The sequence below is a fragment of the Rhincodon typus genome, chromosome 4 (genome assembly GCF_021869965.1).
Source record: "Rhincodon typus isolate 14 chromosome 4, sRhiTyp1.1, whole genome shotgun sequence".
Lineage (NCBI taxonomy): Eukaryota > Metazoa > Chordata > Chondrichthyes > Orectolobiformes > Rhincodontidae > Rhincodon > Rhincodon typus.
The window spans coordinates 120,161,802-120,183,273 of NC_063335.1; the positions used below are offsets into that span (position 1 = coordinate 120,161,802).

The following is a 21,472-nucleotide window of genomic DNA, read 5'->3' on the forward strand; positions in this document are numbered from 1 at the left end:
CTAAGATTCAGTACTAAGATGGTGCTGTAAGTGGTGACCTGTAAACTTTTCACTGGATTCATGTGAGTACATGGGACAATAAAACTAATTCAATTCAATTCATTTCAATTCTTGCTTTTTTTACTGATGTAAGGTCATTAGACCATAGATTTAGGTGGAGAAATAGGCCATTCGACCTATCGAATCTGCCCCATCATTTGATCATGGCTTATATGTTTCTCAAACCCGTTCTCCTGCCTTCTCCCCGTTACCCTTCATCCACTTACCAATCAAGAACCTATCTATCTCTTTCTTAAATACACTCAATGACTTAGTCTCCACAGTCTTCTGCAGCAATTAGTTCCACAGATTCACTACCCTCTGGCTGAAGTAATTCCTCGTCATCTCAGTTCTAAAGGATCGTCCCTTCACTCTGAGGCAGTGTCCTAGGAACCTAGTCTCTCCTCCTAGTGGAAATATCTTCTCCGTATCCACTCTATCCAGGCATCTCAGTATCTTGTAAGTTTCAATCAGATTCTCTCTCATCCTTCTAAACAACACTGAATACAGATCCAGAGTCCTCAACACCTCATATGATAAGCATTATCATTAAGAATCAATATAGTTTGGAGCCTCCTCCTTCAGTGAGTTATTTAATTGTCCTTTGACATTCACAACTGGGTATGGCAGGACAGCAGAGATAAGATCTGATTCTTTGGTTGTGGGATTGTTTAGCTCTGTCCTAGCATGTCAGTAGTTTCTTGTTGCAGTTTCATAAGGCTGACACCTCAATTCCAGTTGTGCCTGGTGCTTTTCCTGACTTGCCAACATACAATCTTCATTGCACCAGGATTAATCACTGGGCTTGGTGGTAGTGCTAAAGTGGTAGAGTGGTAGATATGCCACAAAAGTGTGAAGTGATTCATTTTGGAAGATCGAATTTGAATGCAGAATACAGGGTTAATGGCAGGATTCTCGGCAGTGTGGAGGAACAGAGGGATCTTGGGGTCCATGTCCATAGATCATTCAAAGTTGCCACCCAAGTTGATAGGGTTATAAAGAAGGCGTATGGTGTGTTGGCTTTCATTGGCAGGGGAATTGAGTTTAAGAGCCGTGAGGTTACGATGCAGCTCTATAAAACACTGGTTAGACCACACTTGGAATATTATGTTCGGTTCTGGTCACCTCATTAGAGGAAAGATGTGGAAGCTTTAGAGAGGGTGCACAGGAGATTTACCAGGATGCCACCTGGACTGGAGGGCAGGTCTTGTGAGGAAAGGTTGAGGGAGCTAGGCCTTTTTTCATTGGAGCAAAGAAGGATGAGAAGTGACTTGATAGAGGTTTACAAGATGATGAGAGGCATAGATAGAGTGCATAGTCAGAGACTTTTTCCCAGAACACAAAGAACAGCATTGATCTTATTGAATGGCAAAGCAGGCTCAAAGGGCTGAATGGCCGATTGCTGCTTCTATTTTTTATATACTCAGGACGGAAATGACTATTACGAGGGGGCATAATTTTAAGGTTATTGGAGGAAGGTATAGGGGAGATGTCAGAGGTATGTTATTTACACAGAGGGTGGTGGGTGTGTGGAATGCGCTGGCGGCAGTGGTAGTGGAGTCAGATACTTTAGAGACTTTTCAGCGACTCTTGGATAGGCACATGGAGGATAGTAAAATGTAGGGTATGCAGGATGGATTGATCTTAGTAGGATAATAGGTCGGAACAATATCGTGGGCCGAAGGATCTGTACTGTGCTCTACTCTTCAATGTTCTATACCAGGCTATGAGATTACATATTGTTGCTAAGTACAGTTTTACTGCTGCTAAAGGCCCACAGCACCTCTTGGATGCCCAGTTTTGAATTGCTTAATCTGTCTGACATTGATTCCATTCAACGCAGTGGTAGTGCCAGGGTATCCTCAGCGTGAAGACATGACTTTGTCTCTCCAAGGACTGTAAGATGGGGTCACTCCTGTTAATAGCATTATGGATTAATGCACTGTGAAGTCCCTAACCCAAAGGACATTCTGACCTTGCAATCCTCAGAGTTTCTTCGAAGTGGTGCTCAACATGGAGAAATGATCAATAAAACAGGAGGGATGCTGTAGCTGGCAAATCAGCAAGAGGGTTCCTTGCTTATGCTTGACTCGATACCATGAGACTTCATGGGGTCCGGATTAAGTGTTGAGGACTCCCTGGGCAAGCATGACTTGACTGTAAACCACTGTGCTGCCGTCTCAGGGAGGACTGTCCCAGGATACTTCCAGGGATGGAACAGGTGGCATCTGAGACATTGTCTACAAGATATGATTCTGTGAGAATGACTGTGTCAAGCTGTTACTTGACTATCCATTGGACACCTCTCCCAATTTTGGCACAAGTCGCTACATGTTAATAAGTAGAACTTTGCAAGGTTGACAGGACTGTATGTGTGATTGTTGTTTCTGATATTTTGTCAATCCCGGGTGGTTCAACCACTTCCACCGTTTTTTATCAGGGATAGGCAACAAATGTGCTACCAGTGAGAAGAAGAAAGGAACTGTGGAATCTGGATCTTGCAAACAAATGATTTCTTCTGTGATCCTTTGGATGCTGGCTTATACAAGATCCAATGCCATCCAGTTAGTACTTCATTTAAACTGGGAAATTAGAAATACTTCTCCTCGCAAACATAATATGAGTATATAAAAAATAGAAGCAGAAATAGGCCATTCAGCCCTTTGAGCCTGCTTTGCCATTCAATAAGATCATTGCTGTTCTTTGTGTTCTGAATTCCATGTTCCCATCTACCTCCAATAATACTTGATTCTCTTCGACAAGAATCTACCTTTGCTTTAAAAATATTCAATGACCCTGCCTCCATTGATTTCTGAGGCATGGAATTCCAAAGTTGCATAACCTTTGAAGGAAAAGATGCCTCCCCATTTCAGTCCTAAGAAGGGAAAGCCCTAATTTTAAAACTGTACCCCTTGTTATGGACTTCCCCATGTCCCTCTTTTCAAGACCATTCAGGGTGTTATATAATTCAAAAATTCACCTCTCATTCTTCTAAACTCCAGTGAGCCAAATCCAATCTGTCCAATATTTCCTCAGACAGCCTGCTCATTCCAGGTATCAATTTAGTAAACCTCCTCTGAACTGCCTCCAATCCATTTACATTGTTCATTAAATAAGGAGACGACAATTGCACAGAGAATTCAAGTGCCAATTCAATTCACCAGTGCCCTGTAACTGAAACATAGCATCCTTACTTTGAGGTTCAATTCCTGTCATAATAAGGAACAGCATCTTCTTAATAATAGTCTTCTTAATAACTGCTGTACCTGCACATCAGTCTTTCATGACTCATGCACGAGAACAATCTATGCTTTGGAATTCTGCAATCATCCTCTCTTAAATACTTTGCTTGTATATAAAATTGGTTAATATAGATTGCAACTTCAAATTTTCTGCAGTAGTGTAAAAAAATCCTTTGGATTGTTTAATGCCATAGTGATACTGACAGAAACTGGATAAGTTTCCCTCATCCTTGACACTGATTCCACAAGGCTGCAACAAATAGTATTTCTCAGAGATAAGGCATGAGATTGGCACAATGCTAAATGCTCAGCCAGCTGAATGCCTTCTTTTGTGCTGTATGAATTCTGTGATTCCATCCACAATAAAGTAGAGATGTCAAAGGCAAGTCTCCTATGATACATCCAGATACATAGTTAGTACACAGGCATCCCAGGATGCACACATGGTACCCAAGGTCTTGCAACTGCAGATGTCTGCCCATCATAAAGTAGATCTCTTCAGCTTGACCATGCAATAGTGTGGATCACCACAAGGCCCCTCCTCCTAACTTCCTTTGGTGCCTCTTGTATTGCACAGCTATTTGTTGCTTTACGTGCTCATGTAGCAGGAGGGAGTCAAAGAAGTTACAGTAAAATAGTCTACACAACGATGCATTTTTAAGGGCAGATTAATTCTGGCCAAAAAACCTCAAGTGAAAATCTGAATTTAGCACTGGACCATACTGTAATAACTTGTAAAAACTGAAAAAATTGTGGATGCCATAAATCAGAAACAAAAACAGAAGTTGTTGGAAAAGCTCAGCATGTCTGGCAGCATCTGTCTGGTGACCCTTCCTCAGAACTGATGATATCTAGGAAAATGTCGGTTAATATGCAGAAGATAGCATGGGAGGAGGGGGTACAGAGGGGTACATTCATTTAGTCTTTAGCCCATTCCCCCACCCTATCGTCTGCATGTAAACCAAAACTTTCCTCATTACCATTCTAAGGAAGGGTCACCGGACCGAAACGTTAACTCCGATTTCTCTTCACAGATGGTGCCAGACCTGCTGAGCTTTTCCAGCAACGTCTGTTTTCTGTTATAATTACTTGTGTTTGTAAATGAGTTTTCGTATATAGATAGTGCACTCACATAGAAATATACAAAACAACCACCTCAAAATCAGTCACACTAAAGATGGATGTGTGAGAATTTGTGCATCAGAATTTATGACCCGTACTCATTGTTCAGGCCCTGGGGGCTTATGTTGTGATTAAAGCTACCATTTACATATGAATTTTACATAGACTTCCTGACATAAAATGTGTTTTCCTATATAAACTAAGAAGGCAGTACTGAAAAGCCATTTGTCAAACCTGCAAAAGTTGTGTTGCGGTAGTCCTTTGCTCTGGGTTCTTCACTAGACACTTCTTGACAAAATCTGTGAACTCATCAGACCAAAGCTCTGGCTTCCGGAACGTAGGTGGTGGGTTGGTGGGAATCATAAAAATAGCCTATTTTTAAAAGAAAAGGAAGGGGGAAAATCAGTTTGACATGGAAATCAGAATCATCTGAGTTTTACTGCAGTCAAATAAACAAATCCTTTTATTCACCTTCTCTATCTAACAGTAAATCTGATGTACACATTTTTTACTGATCTAGAATTTCTATCAGGAATGAAGTTCAGGAAACTAGTCCATCTGCTACCAATGTAGCCATTTCCCATTAAATTTCCTCTGTGCAAACTGAATCTCATTGAGCACTTCATACTTTATTTTATCTATTATTGTTTATCAGTCTCAAGAGAAGCTTTCCATTTTTGACCTGCTTAGTGAAACCAAAGGCACTTCCTGACCAAACAGATAAAACCAACAGACTGCTGTTTAGTGCCAGGATCATTTCCCACCTAAATAATTATTCTCAGTGGATCTTAGCCATTTGAAAACACATCTGCTGAGTCAGCACTATCTCTGTTTCCAAATATAATATATTCTGAATTCTCAATTTTCAACATTAATGATTATAAACCACATGTACGAAGGACATAAAATAATTTCCACGGTCTACTTTAAAAATTACCTTAGGTTAATGGTACAGACCAATTTCCTTACAGAAGAGATACAGTTGTTCAGTTTTATCCACCCGGCCAACTCACTGCTCACTGAGCCACTAGCCGCAATGCTGTGATCATACTCTTTTATTAATCTTTTCAACAACACATTGTGCTACATCCATTTGCTAAAGTTCCGAAAGTTACCAGAAGTACATCTGATTTTCTCAAGAGCCACAATTTATAACTTCTCTTCTAAATCTCAATGCTTTCAAAACTATGTCATGCTTGACTAATTACACTGGGAATACGGGAGCAGCTGTAGGTTACTCTGCCCCTCAAGCATGCTCTGCTATTCTAAACTACAGCTGATCATCCACCTCAACACCATGTTCCTGAACTATTCCCACATCCCTTGGTGTCATCAATACGTAGAAATCTATCATGAACTTATCCAATGGATGAGCTTCTACAGCCCTCTGGGAAGAGATCTTGAAATATTCATTACCCTCTGAATGAAGAAATTTCTCTTCATCTCAAGTCCTAAAATCAAAAAATCATTATGATGCAGAAGGAGGCCATTGAGCCCATTGTGCCGACAGTGCAGTGCATTTCAAGCCCTAAACAACTTGTTGTGTGCAAAAGATTTTTCTCACATCATCTTTGCTTTGTTTGCACATCACTTTTACAAGCAGAAACATCTTCACACTATCTACTTTATCCAACCCATTCATGATTTTGTAAACCTCAAGCAGATCTCCTCTCAGCCACCTTGACTCCAGGGAGAACAGTCCCAACTTCTTCAATCCATCCTCATAATAAAAGTTTTTCTCACCTGGAACAATTCTAGTGTACTGGTTCTGGACCCTCTCCAATGCATCTGTATCTTTTCTATGATGTGCCGCACACAACTGCACATAATATTCCAGCTTAAGTCTAATAAGTGTCTTCTACAAGTTCAATATCACTTCCTTACTCTTGTATTGTTATTCTCGTAAGTCCAGGGATTCCTAAAGTAGAGAATGGGAACACTAATGGAATTGCAAACAGAAATCTTGGATCAAAAGTTCTGAAGCAGCAATGAGTGCCATGAAGCTCACTTAGTTACAACTATGCTCTTGCTCTAACAGAAAGGACCCTGCTTTCATTAGCCTCCACTCACACCCTCACAGTTCTCACTGAGTGTTCATGACAATTCCCAAATCTTGAATTGGAAAGCAAGGCGTCTTTACTTGTGTACTCAAATTCCCTTGTGATAAAGGTATGCTTAGATTCTTGCTCAACCTGGATGTTAGTTTTCAATGACTTATGAACAAGGATACCAAGATCCCTTTGGAGATAAGCACTTCACAATCTCTCAACATTTAAGAAATATTCTGCATATCTGTCCCTCTGACCTTAACTTATCTACCTTATATTCCATCTGTAACCTTCTTGCTCAGTTACTTAATCCTGTTTGTGTCATTTCCACAATACAAACTCCCACTCAGTTTTGTGTCATGTGAACATCTGGAAACATTATACTTGGTCGCACATCCAAATCTGCAATATAGATTGTAAACAGCTAGGGCCCCAAGAACTGAACTATGCTGTACCTGACTAGTCACAGCCTGTCAACCTGGGAAAGACCCATTTATTCTTATTCTCAGTTTCTTTTTGTTAATTTAAGACACAGATGAAGAGCAATTTCATCTCTGAGAGGGTTGTGAATCTTGTGATTCTTTACCACAGAGGGCTATTGAGGTTGGGTCATTAAGTATATTCAAGATTGAGGTAGACAAATTTTTAATTAGTAAGGGGATCAGGATTGTACGGTAAAGGCAGGAAAATGGACGTGAGGATTATCAGATCAGTCATGATCTCATTGAATTGCGGGGCAGATTTGACGGGCTGAATGGCCACTTCTGCTCCTGTATCTTATGATCTTAACTAATCCTCAATACATGCCAGTATATTATCCTCTATCCTATGTGCTATAATTTTATTAACTAAATTTTGTGGAATCTCATCAAAAGCCTTCAGAATACACCACAACCACAGGTTCTCCTTTTTTTATGCTGCAAGTAACAGTGCCAAGAAACTCTCATCGGTTTGTCAAACATGATTTACATTTTATAAATATTAGCCATTAGCTGCATAATGCTTCTGTCATACCTTGATAGGTTCTTTTGTTTGGATTAAATAACTTTGTTTTGAATTGAACTACATCGCTGTCAAATGCAATAGAAAATTCTCTCAAGTTACAAGTCACTCTTATCTTAAGGTCCTTTACGACAAAATTATTGATTAGCTAAAATACAAACATTCAAGTTAGGAACAGGAGACCATTCAGCCCCTTGAGGCTGCTGTGCCATTCAATAAGATTATGGATAATCTGATTGTAACTTCAAATCCATATTCCTACCTACCCCGATAGCCTTTCACTACCTTACTTAACAAGAATCTATCTACCTCTGCCTTAAAAATATTCAAGGAATCTGCCTCCATCATCTTGCATGAAGAAAGTTTCAAAGACTCATGGCCCTCTGAAATAAAAACTTCACCTCTTTTCTTAAATGGGAGATCCCTGAATGATAAGCCTGTTTCCTTTTTGGTTCCTCATCGTACTGATCCAGAAAACTATTATGTACTCATTCCAGGAATTTGACTTCCACAGCACGATGCTCATTTTACATACCCAATTTTGTTTTATATAGATTGGGGTTACCTACAATTACTTTATTATCCTTCTTATATGAATCTCTATTTTCGTTCCCACCAATACTTGCTGTCCTTTGATGCTTCTCAGCTCCATGCAAAAAGATTGGATACCCTGTTCTTCTAATCTAAGACTAATTTCATTCTTTAACAACAGGACTGCCCACGTAATTTTCCTTTTCACCTTTCCTTCCCAAAAGAATATTCTTGAATATTCAGTCTGCAGCCTTGGTTACCCTGTGGCCACATCTCTATAATGGCAATTATCTCACACCCACTCACTTGTAATTGTGCCATCAATTCACCGAGCTTGTTGTGAACTTCCAGACACACTGCCTTTAATTCTGCCTTTTAACACCGTTCTGTATTTTGATTCTACTTTATGCTGCTTTGCATTTTTTTTCCAACATTTCTATTTCTCAAACCCAGATATGATTCAGGTGCAATTACAATATTTCAGTCAAATCACAGGTTATTTTCTTTCTTGTTGCAACTGTCCACTTCTTATGTAGTAATCTGCATTTTCCATTCTCAGGCACCAATCCTACCTGCAAAATTTAAAATGGGTTGGAAAACAAATAGGAATTCAGCAAAGCTACTGTTTCTTGAATCCTGGAGTGGCAGCATTGGATTGAACATTTCTTTGGGGTGAGAATGTCCTGAAGTGACTTTTTTTTGCCATTCCGACATACAAGAAACAGGTCAAAATCATGCCCACATGAAAAAGTCACTGACAATGGCACCCAGTAGCAAGTATTTGTAAATTTAATCTTTTTTCATCCACTTCTTAACCATTTTATTTTTCTTTCTTTTTGTGGTATTTAGAGATTTAAGATTCATTCCAATTGATGTAACTTATTTTTGTCTACAGTACATCACTGACACCAATTGGCTTTTCAATGGGATTCCTACTTTACAAAATGCTTGGAAGAAGAGACGGTGATCTATGAAGACGGTGTTGTGGACAGAGGCACAAATACTAATAACACGATTTTGAAAGGACCTTGCGCAGTATGCTGTTGATTCAGTGACCATCAACAGAGGAAGAAGCTTGGATGTATGGTTTTGTAACTTGTCTGAATACTCGTGGACATATAAAAGCTTTTCCTTTAATATTGCCTATTCCATCTCTTTCTGCTTCAGAAATGACTGACCAAAATCTTAGCCTTTCCAAATTCCATTAAACTTTCTGTTCTCCTATTCTGACACTTTCCTTGAATTGTTTCCATCCCTTTAATATTCAGTGACATTAAATATTCCAATCTGATTTTGATGACATCATTCAAAACTGCAGGCGAACCAAGCATGAACATTGCTTCATCCTCAATTTCAGCAGTGAATTTTATTTTGCAGTTAACTCCAACAGCTTTAGCTTCTTCCTCAACTCCCCAGTGTAATTCAAAGATACTGTAATTCTGAACCAAATTTGAAACTAATGAGTAAGTAAAGCGCTCCAACAGACCAATGGGACAAGTTGAATGTTTCGGCAAACCTCATGTCAAAAATTGCAGTAATTTAGAATTATGAAGGTTATTGCAACAAAGAACAGTTAAAGGAAAGCTTGTCTAAAAGTGAAATCAGCATTTTGAAGTCTGGAGTATTGTGCTACCAATCAGGACCACAAGAGGCTGCCAAAGCATCGGAAGTTCCTGAAACTTCTAATAGTTAATAACAAGCGTTACAACTTTAAAATGGTTAGACGGTCAATATATGACAAGATCGGAAGATATTGATATCATCTTCTCTTGAGTGAAAGCAAAAATTAAACCAATCCTCAGAAATTAGTTTATGATAAAATACCTTTCTACATCACTATGCTTTATTTTTCTCCATGTCAAGGGGCAGAAACAATACTTTCTTTCTTGTTCTCAAATCTTTTATTAAGGCATCTTAGAAACTATTGTTGCCAGACTATATTATAATGTTTTTATTCCAGCAGATTGCACGTGGAATAGATTCAAAGTATGCTGTGTTTCGGTGTTCTACTTGTGGAAAAAAAGACAACTCAAGTTTGATAACTATTTCTCATAATGCATTTGTTGATGTTTACAAAAATGATTGGTTGCATTTCTCTGAAGACAAAAATGTTGCACATTATTTGCAAATTTCTAATTAATTGTTTGTACTCCATTTAGACAGAATTCGTATTAAGTTTACTATGGCAGGTAACAGATAAAACTGGGTTCTTTTCTGGAGACTACCATTCTACAGTAGACGAACTTTGAGCTGCTGTGCTCCACCTTTATCTTCAAGATTATCTTCTCCTTTTCCTATCAGTGTGGTAACAGCTGTAATAAATACTTGTTTGACAGGGGCCTCTTGACTGTGAAGGACACAATGTAACAAAGTTAACCTGATCTTTTAATTGAAGAATCCAATGGATAACATAAGAAGGAACAATGTCAAACCTATTGATGTATCTGTCCTATGCAAAAGATTAAGTCAAAAGAAAGTTCAGATGGTCCACCTCCAAATTTATTCTACACTGGTTTGTAGATCACAGCCAGGTCAGTGTTGATACTTCCTCAAAATCTATTGAGTCAACTGAAAAGCATGATAAGCATTTACATGATAAGCCTTCTATCACTAACTATCAGCACGGGAAGCTTCAATGGTCTTTTTAACACAATGTAAAATCAGCAAGTTACATCCTTTCCAGCACACAGCTCACAGAAAATACTTAGGTTCATCAACTTACATGAAAGTACGTAAATCATCCCTAAATGATTCTGCACCTTACTTACCACAGCATAAGTGTATGTTCAGTCTACTTACTGCTCGCCTTCCATTTTGATGACCCATATGGAAAGAGTAGGAGAGTGGGAATAAAATTTGGATTGCTTGAGTGAAGAGCCAACAAAGGCAGAATAGACTAAATAATTACATTCTGTGCCATAACCATTAATGCATTTGTATTTGTGAACAACAATATTATTTGTTAGAACACTGGACTTCATTTCAAACACCTATGTTCAATTGCTATGTACAATGGGGAGGAAAGTTCTTGCATAAAGGAACAATTCACTGTGGCTTTTTCGGAGCTACCCTTGCTGGATTCAACCTGGCCAGCTCATGAATATCATTTGAATATGCAGGGTGTTTACCATTGTAACCAGAAGGCTCATGCTCTCAATTCCAAACATTTGTTTTTTTAAACATAAAGAAATTTGCCAGGTTAGTCATGAAAGATTGACACGTGAATGTGTTTGATCCAAGTAGCCATATTTAGGATTATTTAGTTAGCAAATATAAATCCCTGAAGCCAAGTAATCACCTTCTCATTTGCTGAGTTTAAGGTGCTTAGTATGCCAACAACGACAACCATCTTCCTGTTCAAATAAAGGGTCACAAGAGCCAAGATGTTTACTCTGCTTTCTCTCCAGAAATGCTGCTAGACTTGCTGAATTTCTCCAGCAATTTCTGTTTTCATTTCAGATTTCCAGCATCCACAGCTCTTGGCTTTATTCATCGTCCATTGTGCCAGGTATCACACTTATTATTCTAGGATTCTTTGATACCATATTCATGCCAGGTACAACAATCACACGGGCTTTCTGGTTGAAGGTGTATGCAAATGCTTCAGCCTTGTAGGCAGGTTAGCAGTTCGTCATTTCCTGTTCATCCACATGACACACCACTGAAGTCTCCCGTGATGGAAATATTCTGAAATCACTTGAATTTACATCAACTTCCACTGTCGCTAGGGTGACTATATCTCCATTTTCCAAGAACAGTACCTGGATGCAGTTCTACAGACAAATAATGCTCCCAGGGGAGTCACCAGTCACAAAACATGCAGAACCCACAGAAAGCTGCCTTGTGGTTGGTCTAGAAAATGGTAAGAATTGTGATGAGGATGCAGGGATCCATCTGGTGGGAGGTTTGTCAATCTCCTGGTTTTGAACAACAAAAGAGATGGGTTCGCTGATGGACGTTTTGTTATCTAGAGATCACAGTATTCATGCTCTATACCCCACCAAGTGCTGAGCTGCTCCACCAAATCCTTGAATCATTCCCAAAATATGCCGCTTTTATCATGCATAATATAGTGTGGAACTGGAGGAACACAGCAGGCCAAGCAGCATCAGAGAAGCAGGAAAGCTGATGTTTCGGTTCGGGACCCTTCTTCAGAAATTTGCAGAATTTCAGAATTTCTGAAGAAAGGTCCCAACCCGAAACATCAACTTTCCGGCTCCTCTGATGCTGCCTGGCCTGCTGTGTTTCTTCAGCTCCACACTGCGTTATCTCTGACTCCAGCATTTGCAGTTCTTACTATCTCTGACTTTTATCATGCTAGTTGGTTAAAGAGAGAATAGCCTGGGGCCAAAATATCGTGTTACATAGGGCACTAGCAACTGGACTAATGTGTGGTGGCTGCATCAAAGCCATATGAACCCTCGCAGTGAAATCAGAGTGTGCTCCACAACCTTCTGTGATGTGGGTGAACATTGAACTATGTGCCCTGATTTGATTTAAGAAGTATCATGATTCTGATCTTTATGCTTTTAGACTCACGATAAAAAATCTTTAAAAAGTTACACTTTGTAATACAAAGTGTAACTAGGGGCTGTATTTTACCATATTTTGGCAAAGTGTCATTTGCATTGAATCCCTACAGTGTGGAAACAGGCCATTTGGCCCAAGGAGTCCACACCTACCCTCTGAGCAGCTCTCCACCCAGACCCACCCCACCCTATCCCTGTAACCTCACATTTCCCATGGCTACTGCACTTAACCCACACATCCCTGGACACTTTGGGCAATTTAGCATGGCCAATCCACCTAACCTGCATATTTTTGGACTGTGGGAGGAAACCAGAGCACCAGGCGGAAACCCATACAGACATGGGAGGATCATGCAAACTCCACACAGACAGATTTCTTCTGAAGAATTCCTAGCAACTTTTCTAATGCGGTTATCCCAAACTCTCCTCATTAACTACCAGTTCTGCCCCCCTCAACAGATGCTTGCCCAATTCTACCATTCACCCTAGCTGGAAGAACTCACCACTGCTGAGATATCCCAGAAAAGACTGTCATCCCTGTCGCTGGTGTCATATTTGAAAAGCCATTACAGGCAAATACACACCAGAACAAGCAGTCACATTCCAGATCTACTCTGCACAACTGCGTACATACTTTTAAGCACGGTAATGGACAACAGTCCCCACTTTGCGAACCACGACTCAAGATCTTGGCAGTTGGCGTGTGCAAAGGAAGGCTCTCTTCTTCCCTCAGGACCAGCATAGGAGGCCACGCCACCAAACCTTGCCAGCCTGTTCCAAGGTCAGCACCCAGATCAATGCACTCTCCAGAAGAATGCAAGTCGCAGACATTTTCATTTCTGTTGCACACTTATTATTTACATGGAAGGCAGCAGCAGCCACTTCTCACACAGAGAGTTCTGGGCTCCACCTCCCTGCGTAGCATCCTCTTCCTGGTAACCCTCCCCATACACTTTGCACATCCCCAAGTCCTCATCCAACCTGTGTATCTGGATCTGCTTCTGCCCACATCCGCTACCCCCACAGCCACAGACAAATAAGACGAACGTGCCAGATCTGGTACTGCACTGTGTGCCTCCAACCCCAGAAGTCAGGATGCTGCTCACCATCGACAACCAACCTCCCGCTTGACTTTTGGTAGATGGAACCCTTCAGACTGATCATGGTTCATCCAATTGTATGACTTAGCCAGGCAGCTACAAACAATAAGTGACCATACCTCTGATTGATATATGTGCAACTCCCTACCTGTTCCCATGATTCCCCAGACTGACTGTACTGGAGCCATCAGACACATAGCCCCTGATTGTGAGTGGGCAACCTGACACCTTTTAGTGCCCAAGCACCTGGACTGAGTCTGCTCTTGGCTTCCTGTGCTGGGCTCCTATGATTGGTGCCTCCTTGAATTTGAGTGACATATATATTGAGACATGGCCATTTGCTTGAAGGACACACAGTATGTTTGCAGCTAAGCCATCTGAGACCAGAGTGACAAACATCAGACAGCAGATGCCCATCCTTTCACTGACAAGTGCTGACAACCATGTCAAGCTACCTGAATTTGGAAACACACTAAGAAGCAAGACAACAAAGCAACCTTAAGCTCTGGCTGAGTGGTCAATAAGGCAAGGCAGGAATGCTGAGAGTATCCAGATAGTCACTGAGACATTATGTTGAGAGAGAAAACCTTGGATTGCATCGTTTTGTTTAATTCAATCATGGGTTGCGGGCATCAATATTAAGTAGTTGCTGGCTGGCCAGCACTTTGTACTCATCCCTATTTGCCCTTGAGAACATGGTGCTGAGGTAACTTCTTGAGCCACTGCAGTCCATCTGCTGTAGGTAGACCCACAATGCCCTTAGGGAGGGAATTCCAGGATTTTGACCCAACGACAATGAAGCAACACTGTTATATTTCCAACCAGAGTAGTGAGTGCCTTGAAGGGGAACTTGCAGGTGGTGGGGTTCTCACGTATTTGCTGCCCTTGCCCTTCGAGATGGAAGTGCTCATGAGTTTGGAGGTGTCTGAGGATCTTGAATGAATTTCTGCCATGCATTTTGTAGATAGTACATACCACTGCTACTAAGTGTTGGTGATGGAGGGAGTGGAAGCTTGTGGATGTGGTGCCAATCAAGCAGGCTGTTTTGTCCTGGATTGTGTCAAGCTTCTTGACTGTTGTTGGAGCTGCACCCATCCAGGCAATAGAGAGGAGCATTTCATCACATTCTTGACTTGTGCCTTGTAGATGGTGGACAGGCTTTGGGGAATCAGGTGAGTTACTTGATGCAATATTCCTAGCCTCTGACCTGCTCTTGTAGCCACTGTTTATATGTGGCGATTCCAGTTAAACATCTGGCCAATGGTCCACCCCCCCAGGATTCGGTGTTGGTAACACTGTCAACATCAAGGTGTGGTTAGATTGTTTCGTATTGGAGATGGCCATTGTTTGGTATGTGTGTGGCACAAATGTTACTTGGCAATTGTCACTCCAAGCCTTGATATTATCCAGATCTTGTTGCATTTGAACATGGACTGCTTCAGCATCTGTGGGGTCACGAATGGTGCAAAATATTATGCAGTCATTGCTAAACATCTCCATTTCTGACCTTATGATGGACAGAAGGTCACTGATAAAACAGCTAAATGTGGTTGAGCCAAAGACACTATCCTGACAATCTCCTGCAGAGATGTCCTGGAGCCGAGATGACTTATCTCCAACATACACAACTATCTTCCTATTTGCCAGGTATAATTCTAACCAGGGGAGAGTTTGCCCCGATACCCATTATTACCTATTTGCTAGGGTTCCTTGATGCCATACTCAGTTGAATACATCCTCGATGTCAAGGGCTGTCACTCACCTTACCTCTGGAATACAGCTCTTTAACCATGTTTGAACTATGGGTGTACTGAGGTCAGGAACTGAGTGGCTGCAGCAGAACCCAACTGCGCATCACTGAGCAGGTTATTGCTGAGCAGGTGGTCTTTGATTGCACTCTTGATGACATTTTCCAACACTTTACTGACGATCGAGAGAGGACGATAGGGACAATAATTTGCCGGGGTGGATTTGTCCTGCTTTTTGTGTACGGGACATATCTGGACAATTTTCCACATTGTTGTGTAGATGCCAGAGTTGTAAGTGTACTGAAACAGCCTGGCTAGGGGAGCGGCAAGTTCTTGAGCACAAATCTTCAGTATAATTGCCGGAATGTTGTCAGGGCTTGGTTGAATACAAGAGCTGAATGTCTGTCTCTGCATGCAAAGTGTCCTTTCAGCAACATGGCAATGAGGGTTGCTGGTGTGCTCCAAGTGCAACATTGAAGTGCAGAAGCACACTGCAAGAGAATGGGAACTGTACCCAGCGGATACAGAGAGGCTGGTAGTTGTGAGATGTCAGCATCCAGGATATGGGATGCATCCAGCCTCTGCCCATGGAGCATGCCTGGAGATAGGGGCAAGCCAGTGGCAGCAGGAGCACAGAAGAACTGGTGTCGCCAGGTGCTTATTCTGATCTCGACGTTGGAAATTCTCGGCACCTGGCTTTTATTTAACATGATAGAATAGGGAAGTGAATATTAGTGAGATGAGATCAGCCAGCAATGAGGGTGATAATGAGTGATAATACCAGTTAATAGGCCTCCCACCGCTCACCTGTGAAAATTTCATTTTGAAATTGGAACTCTGTTGGAAAACGTGACTTGTTGCACTCCACATTGAGAAAGGCCCTCTCTGCACTTCTCACGTGATTCTCCAAGATTTCTCACCATAGGCCACATCATGTGTGGCCTAGCAAAATCCTCATCTAGGTTTTTAACAGCAATATTAAGTGCATAATTATAAATAAACAGCCTTACCTACCCTCAAAGGTTAATTTCATGTTCGTAGAATGTCAAATTTTTCTGTGATGGTATAAGAATGCCAGAATTAAAAATAATAAATATGTATTTCTGAAGTTTATTCTATTTTATCTTCTCTTTATTAAGTGAAAGGTAATCAGTCATTTCAATGAAATGGTTAACTGTGCATGGGAATTCTTCAACTATATTGGCTGCTTAGCCTAATGGATGCTATTGACGTTATTGAACACCAAAGATGCAGACAAACTGATGATGGTGAAATGAAAGTCATTTTGGAAAATGGAAAATTCACAAGATGGAGACAGCTTTTCTTGAGGTAAGAGATTACTATCAAATCTTATCCAAGTGTTATTTAGGGCATCTTGAGCATAAATAAAAATAAAAGTTGAGTCAAAAACAACATTTGAGGAGATAAAGTTGTGCAGCATCAAAAATCAAGAGAAGTACAAGAAACGGTAGGTAAACATTTAAATGTGACATAATGCTGTTACAAATCTACTAACAAGTTTTCTTTTGTAAAATTGCACTCTTCCTTTCCTACAATAACATACAAGCTATTAAATCCCCAAAATACATCTATGTATCTAAATTTCTCTCTTCCAAGAGAAAATGAACCTCAGTAAATTCTTCGTCTTCTCAGTCCACAGACTTTCTTTATGTAAGGGACCGCATCATTTTTTCCTTTTTGGACTATAAGCGGAAAGTAAGTTGGATTGTTGTACAGCTGAAATACCAGGAGAGTTTTGCAACTTGGAAAAATCAAGTCGTGCATATTTTTAGCTGTGCAAGACAATGCTGCTTTTCGAAGTAATAAGGGGGATTTTTCTGAGATAGAGTGGCGCTAAGAATCTGAGTTAAACAAAGTCTGCCTGCCAACAGCCCCTCAATTGGTTGAGCCATGAATAGCATGTAAGAAATCCAAAATCTTGGGCCCTTATTTATATCATTGATCTGTGAATCCTGTATCCAGTTTTGGGCCCCACATGATGGATGATACACTAACCACAATACATATCCAATCAAGAATAATTGTTAAATTAGCTGGATTAAGGACTGGAACAACATATACTTAGAGTAAATGTGATAAAGGTCTATAACATAATTAAAGGATGCCTATTGATACATTATTTCAGATCAGCAGATTAGGGAGGACTCTAGGACATATGGTTAAACTATGAAAGAGTAAGAATAGATTGGATGTTGGTGATTCTTCCTTTCCCAGAGAATTGAGAGCCTCTGGAGTGTGTTGCTGGCTGACGTGCTGTGCTCTGACCCTGTGCGTGCCATATGGATTGGTTACAACACAGAAGACTGTCATTCTATCTGTCATGCTTGTGCAAGATTTCTGCAACAGCAACTCAAAAATCCCACTCCAATACCTTTTCCCCAACAGTCCCACATTTTCTTTCTTTGTTGATGATCCAATTCTGTTTGAAACCAAGACTGAATCTGCCTCCACCACAATCTCATGCACAAAAAAACAAACATTTGTCATGTAAAAAAGCTTTTCCTCTCATCACCTGTGTCTCTTTTTGCCAACTACCTTTAACCTATAACTTCTGGGTCTACCCCTCCCACCACTGAGAACAGCTTCTCTCTACCTATTCTGTCAAGACTCTTATAACTTTGAAAACCCTGTCAAATCCTGACTCATTCTTCCTGCTCTAAAAAGAACAGCCCCAGTTTCATTAATCTATCCATGGCCAGTCATGGCTCAAGGGGCTGAAAGGTTTACACCTCTTCACATCTACTTGCTCTTTGTGTTATTATTTAAAGATGAAGGAATGTCAAAAGGAGGCAAGGAAAGAATCATTATATTTTGTACAAAGAAATTATATTATTGGAGAAAACAACAGAATCATCATAAATTTGTTTTATGTCTTAATAAGAACAGTAAACTTTCTAAAGATATTGATTAGTGTCTTCCCGATCACTATCAAAGATCTAATGTCCTTCTGCATCAGTATCTCATAGAGAAAATATGACTGGAAATGTCATTTGAAATTAACCTGAAACTTGGGACTACCTATCTCCAGAAAATTGGACTACCAGCCAAAATATTTACATATTTAGTCTGCACTGCGGTTTTCTGAAATAGTTTCAGTGAAATTTTCAGCTTGGTTTGAAGTTTTAACCACGAAGCCACACTAGGATCTTATTAAAATGTCTTCAATGATTTTCTAAGTACTTGAACACATTCCAAACAATAGTTTGCAGCATTTTCTTCTATCACTGATGTCAGACTAACTGTCCTAAATAGTTCCATTTTCTCTCTGCTCTTTTTTGAACAGGAAATCAACACTTTCCAATTTTCAATTTACAGAGACAATTGTAGAATCTGAGCAATTCTGAAAGATCACAACTGTTACCATTCACTATCTCTGCAGCCACTTCTTTTGATGTAGGGTATCAGGTCCAGGGGATTTGTCAGCTTTTAGGCATATTAATTGCTCCAGTCCATTTCTTCATTACTTCAAGTTCCAACACTCAGTAGATCTCTCATTTCCTAACATTTCTGCTATGTTTTATCCTGTACTCTATTATAAGCAGATAAAAAATTGTAGTATCAATATGGAAATGCATCCACTGAAAATTTTGTGCGCATCAAAGTTAAGCTACAAGGGGCAATTTAAATAGCTTTATGAATATAGTTCTTTCTGTGAATCAGAAAAACAATCTGTATTTGTCTGCAAATTTGGAGATAACTTCCTTTATTTTGGACAGATTCCAACAGGTTCTCTGGGACCTTTGTTGGCTAGTGAAGTATAAGATTTGGAAATGAGAAGGAAAAACCAAGACAACACAATAATCAAAACCATGCAACTGACAGCATGAAGCATGTGTAATACACTGCTACTATTTTGTGTCTTACTAATAGAATATAGCAACAACAAACAGGTGGTAGATGATGCAGTAATCACTCATGACGTCAGAAAAGATGTTTCACATTTATAGTACTTTAATGATCTCAGGATCTCATTAAGCAGTTTCAGCAATGTATTTTAATGTGTAAGTGCTGCTCTAATGTTGGGGAGATAAAAAGACAATTAGCACACAGCAATATCTTACAAACATAAAACCACTACAGAGCAGATAATCTTTATTTAAAAAGCAACATTGTTTGAGGGACGAGGTGTCCAAGACAGCATGGAGAACGTCTCTACTCTTCCTCAAAATAGTATCATGGGACATTGGGCAGAAGGAACTTTAGTTGAACATTTGATTTGAAAGCAACATTTCCAGTAATTCAACAGCCAGAGTGCTAACCTAGATTTTTGGCCTCAAGTCTCTAGAATGAGATTTTTAACTATAACGTTTGAATCAAATGTGAGTTATAGTTATAGTGCATCCAAAGCAACGTTTTCACTTGGAATAACAACTCAGAACTGGAATTAAGATCTCAGTGGAAAGTATACAGGCTAATTTAAAAAATATTAACATGGCAAATGCAAGTAAGCATCAAAGGCTAAATCTTTGGTCTTTTTGGCTAAATACAAGTTGCGTCAAGTTGTACGGAGTGATTTCTTGCTGCGGGTTTTCATACCATATTTTAGCAAACTCACCTCATTAATAACCTATCATGGCCCTATTGAGTCTCGAACATCCCATTTCCACCCATCTTACCACATGCTCTACCAGGAATAACACGCCACTCACTGGAGATCCTAGAATTCAACAGCATCCTTTTTGCCTATGCCATCTTTAAAACCCCATAGTGGACTTTCAAAAGCACTATCAGTCCAGAGCTGCTATGCATGGTCCCTGATATTTGCCCTAGACATGACTGACCCTGCTCTCTGCAACCGTACCCACCTTCCATAAAACTCAAGCTCTCACTACTGCCAATATCTTCCCTCATTCACTATCACCCACTCCAAGCCCCAAAACCAATAGTCCTGCATTCCCTCTATACTGCCTACTTACTTGCTCAGGACACCTCCTCACCTGGATGGAAAGTAACAGTTGTGTCACCCACTTTCATCTCCCATAATACCTGACTCTCGTTCATTCCAGAAAGAAATTAGCCCACAATACAGCAGAAAAAATCCAGACAGGTGTTGTGCTACTCTTTCATTCAGCTCTTCACCCTTATGAGGAGAGCATCTTGACTCTGAACATCCCAAACAGAGCTTGGTCTGGTATAGAAGATTACCCTCAACTTACTGTGCAGGAGACCACTGTGTGGAGGCTAACCCCCTTGACCTGACTTAGGCCTACTGATAACTGCAACAAGCTGTGCCCCTACACTAAACGTGCAGCTAGACAACAAGAATATAACAGGAAGCCTGGTACCTCTGGCTGAGGGACCGAAACATAAAAAAGCAATGCAAGGCAATACAAGACAGGGATGCTGTGAACATCAGGTAGGGTCAGTGATTTTGAGACCATTAGACCATAAGACATAGGAGCAGAAATTAGACCACTTAGCCCATCGAATTTGCTCCACCATTCAATCATGGCTGGCAAGTTTCTCAACCTCATTCTCCCATTTTCTCCCAGTAACCCTTGATCCCCTTGATAATCAAGAACCCATCTACCTCTATCTTAAATATACTCAATTACCTGGCCTCCACAGTCCTCTGTGGCAATGAATTTCAAAGATTCACCACTCTCTGATCGAAGAAGTTTTTCCTTATCTCCATTCTAAAGAGTCTTCCCTTTACTCTAAGGCTGTGCTCTCGGGTCCTAGTCTCTCCTCAATGGAAACATCTTCCCTATGTCCACTCTGTCCCGGCTATTCAGTATTCTGTAAGTTTCAATTACATCGCCCCTCATTCTTCTAAACTCCATCAAGCATAGATGCAGAGTCCTCAGACGTTGCTCATATGTTAAGTCTTTCATTCCTGGGATCATTCTCGTGAACCTCCTCTGGACTTGCTCCAGACTGTGCGCTCTGACAGCAAGCAAACAGCTCGGACTTGCAGCCAGGTCTAGTCCATGATCTGGGTCTTTCCGCATAGCCCTCAGTGCAAAGTGTCCTTGCAGCAGTATTACAATACTTCATTCTGAAGAAGGATCACTGGATCCAAAAACTTTAACACTGTTTTCTGTCCACAGGTGCTGCTAGATCTGCTGAGTTTCTCCAGCAACTTCTGTT

General features: G+C 40.5%; 1 protein-coding gene across 1 annotated transcript in view; it reads right to left on the bottom strand.

Moving 5' to 3' along the window:
• The window catches only part of LOC109921319 (serine/threonine-protein kinase 3-like), a 409,892-nt gene that overhangs the window by 154,098 nt on the left and 234,322 nt on the right, over nucleotides 1-21,472 (bottom strand). Inside the window, exon 7 of the mRNA XM_048596227.1 lies at nucleotides 4,638-4,775. Within this exon, the coding sequence (XP_048452184.1) occupies nucleotides 4,638-4,775 (138 nt within the window). The remainder of the gene's footprint in view (nucleotides 1-4,637; nucleotides 4,776-21,472) is intronic.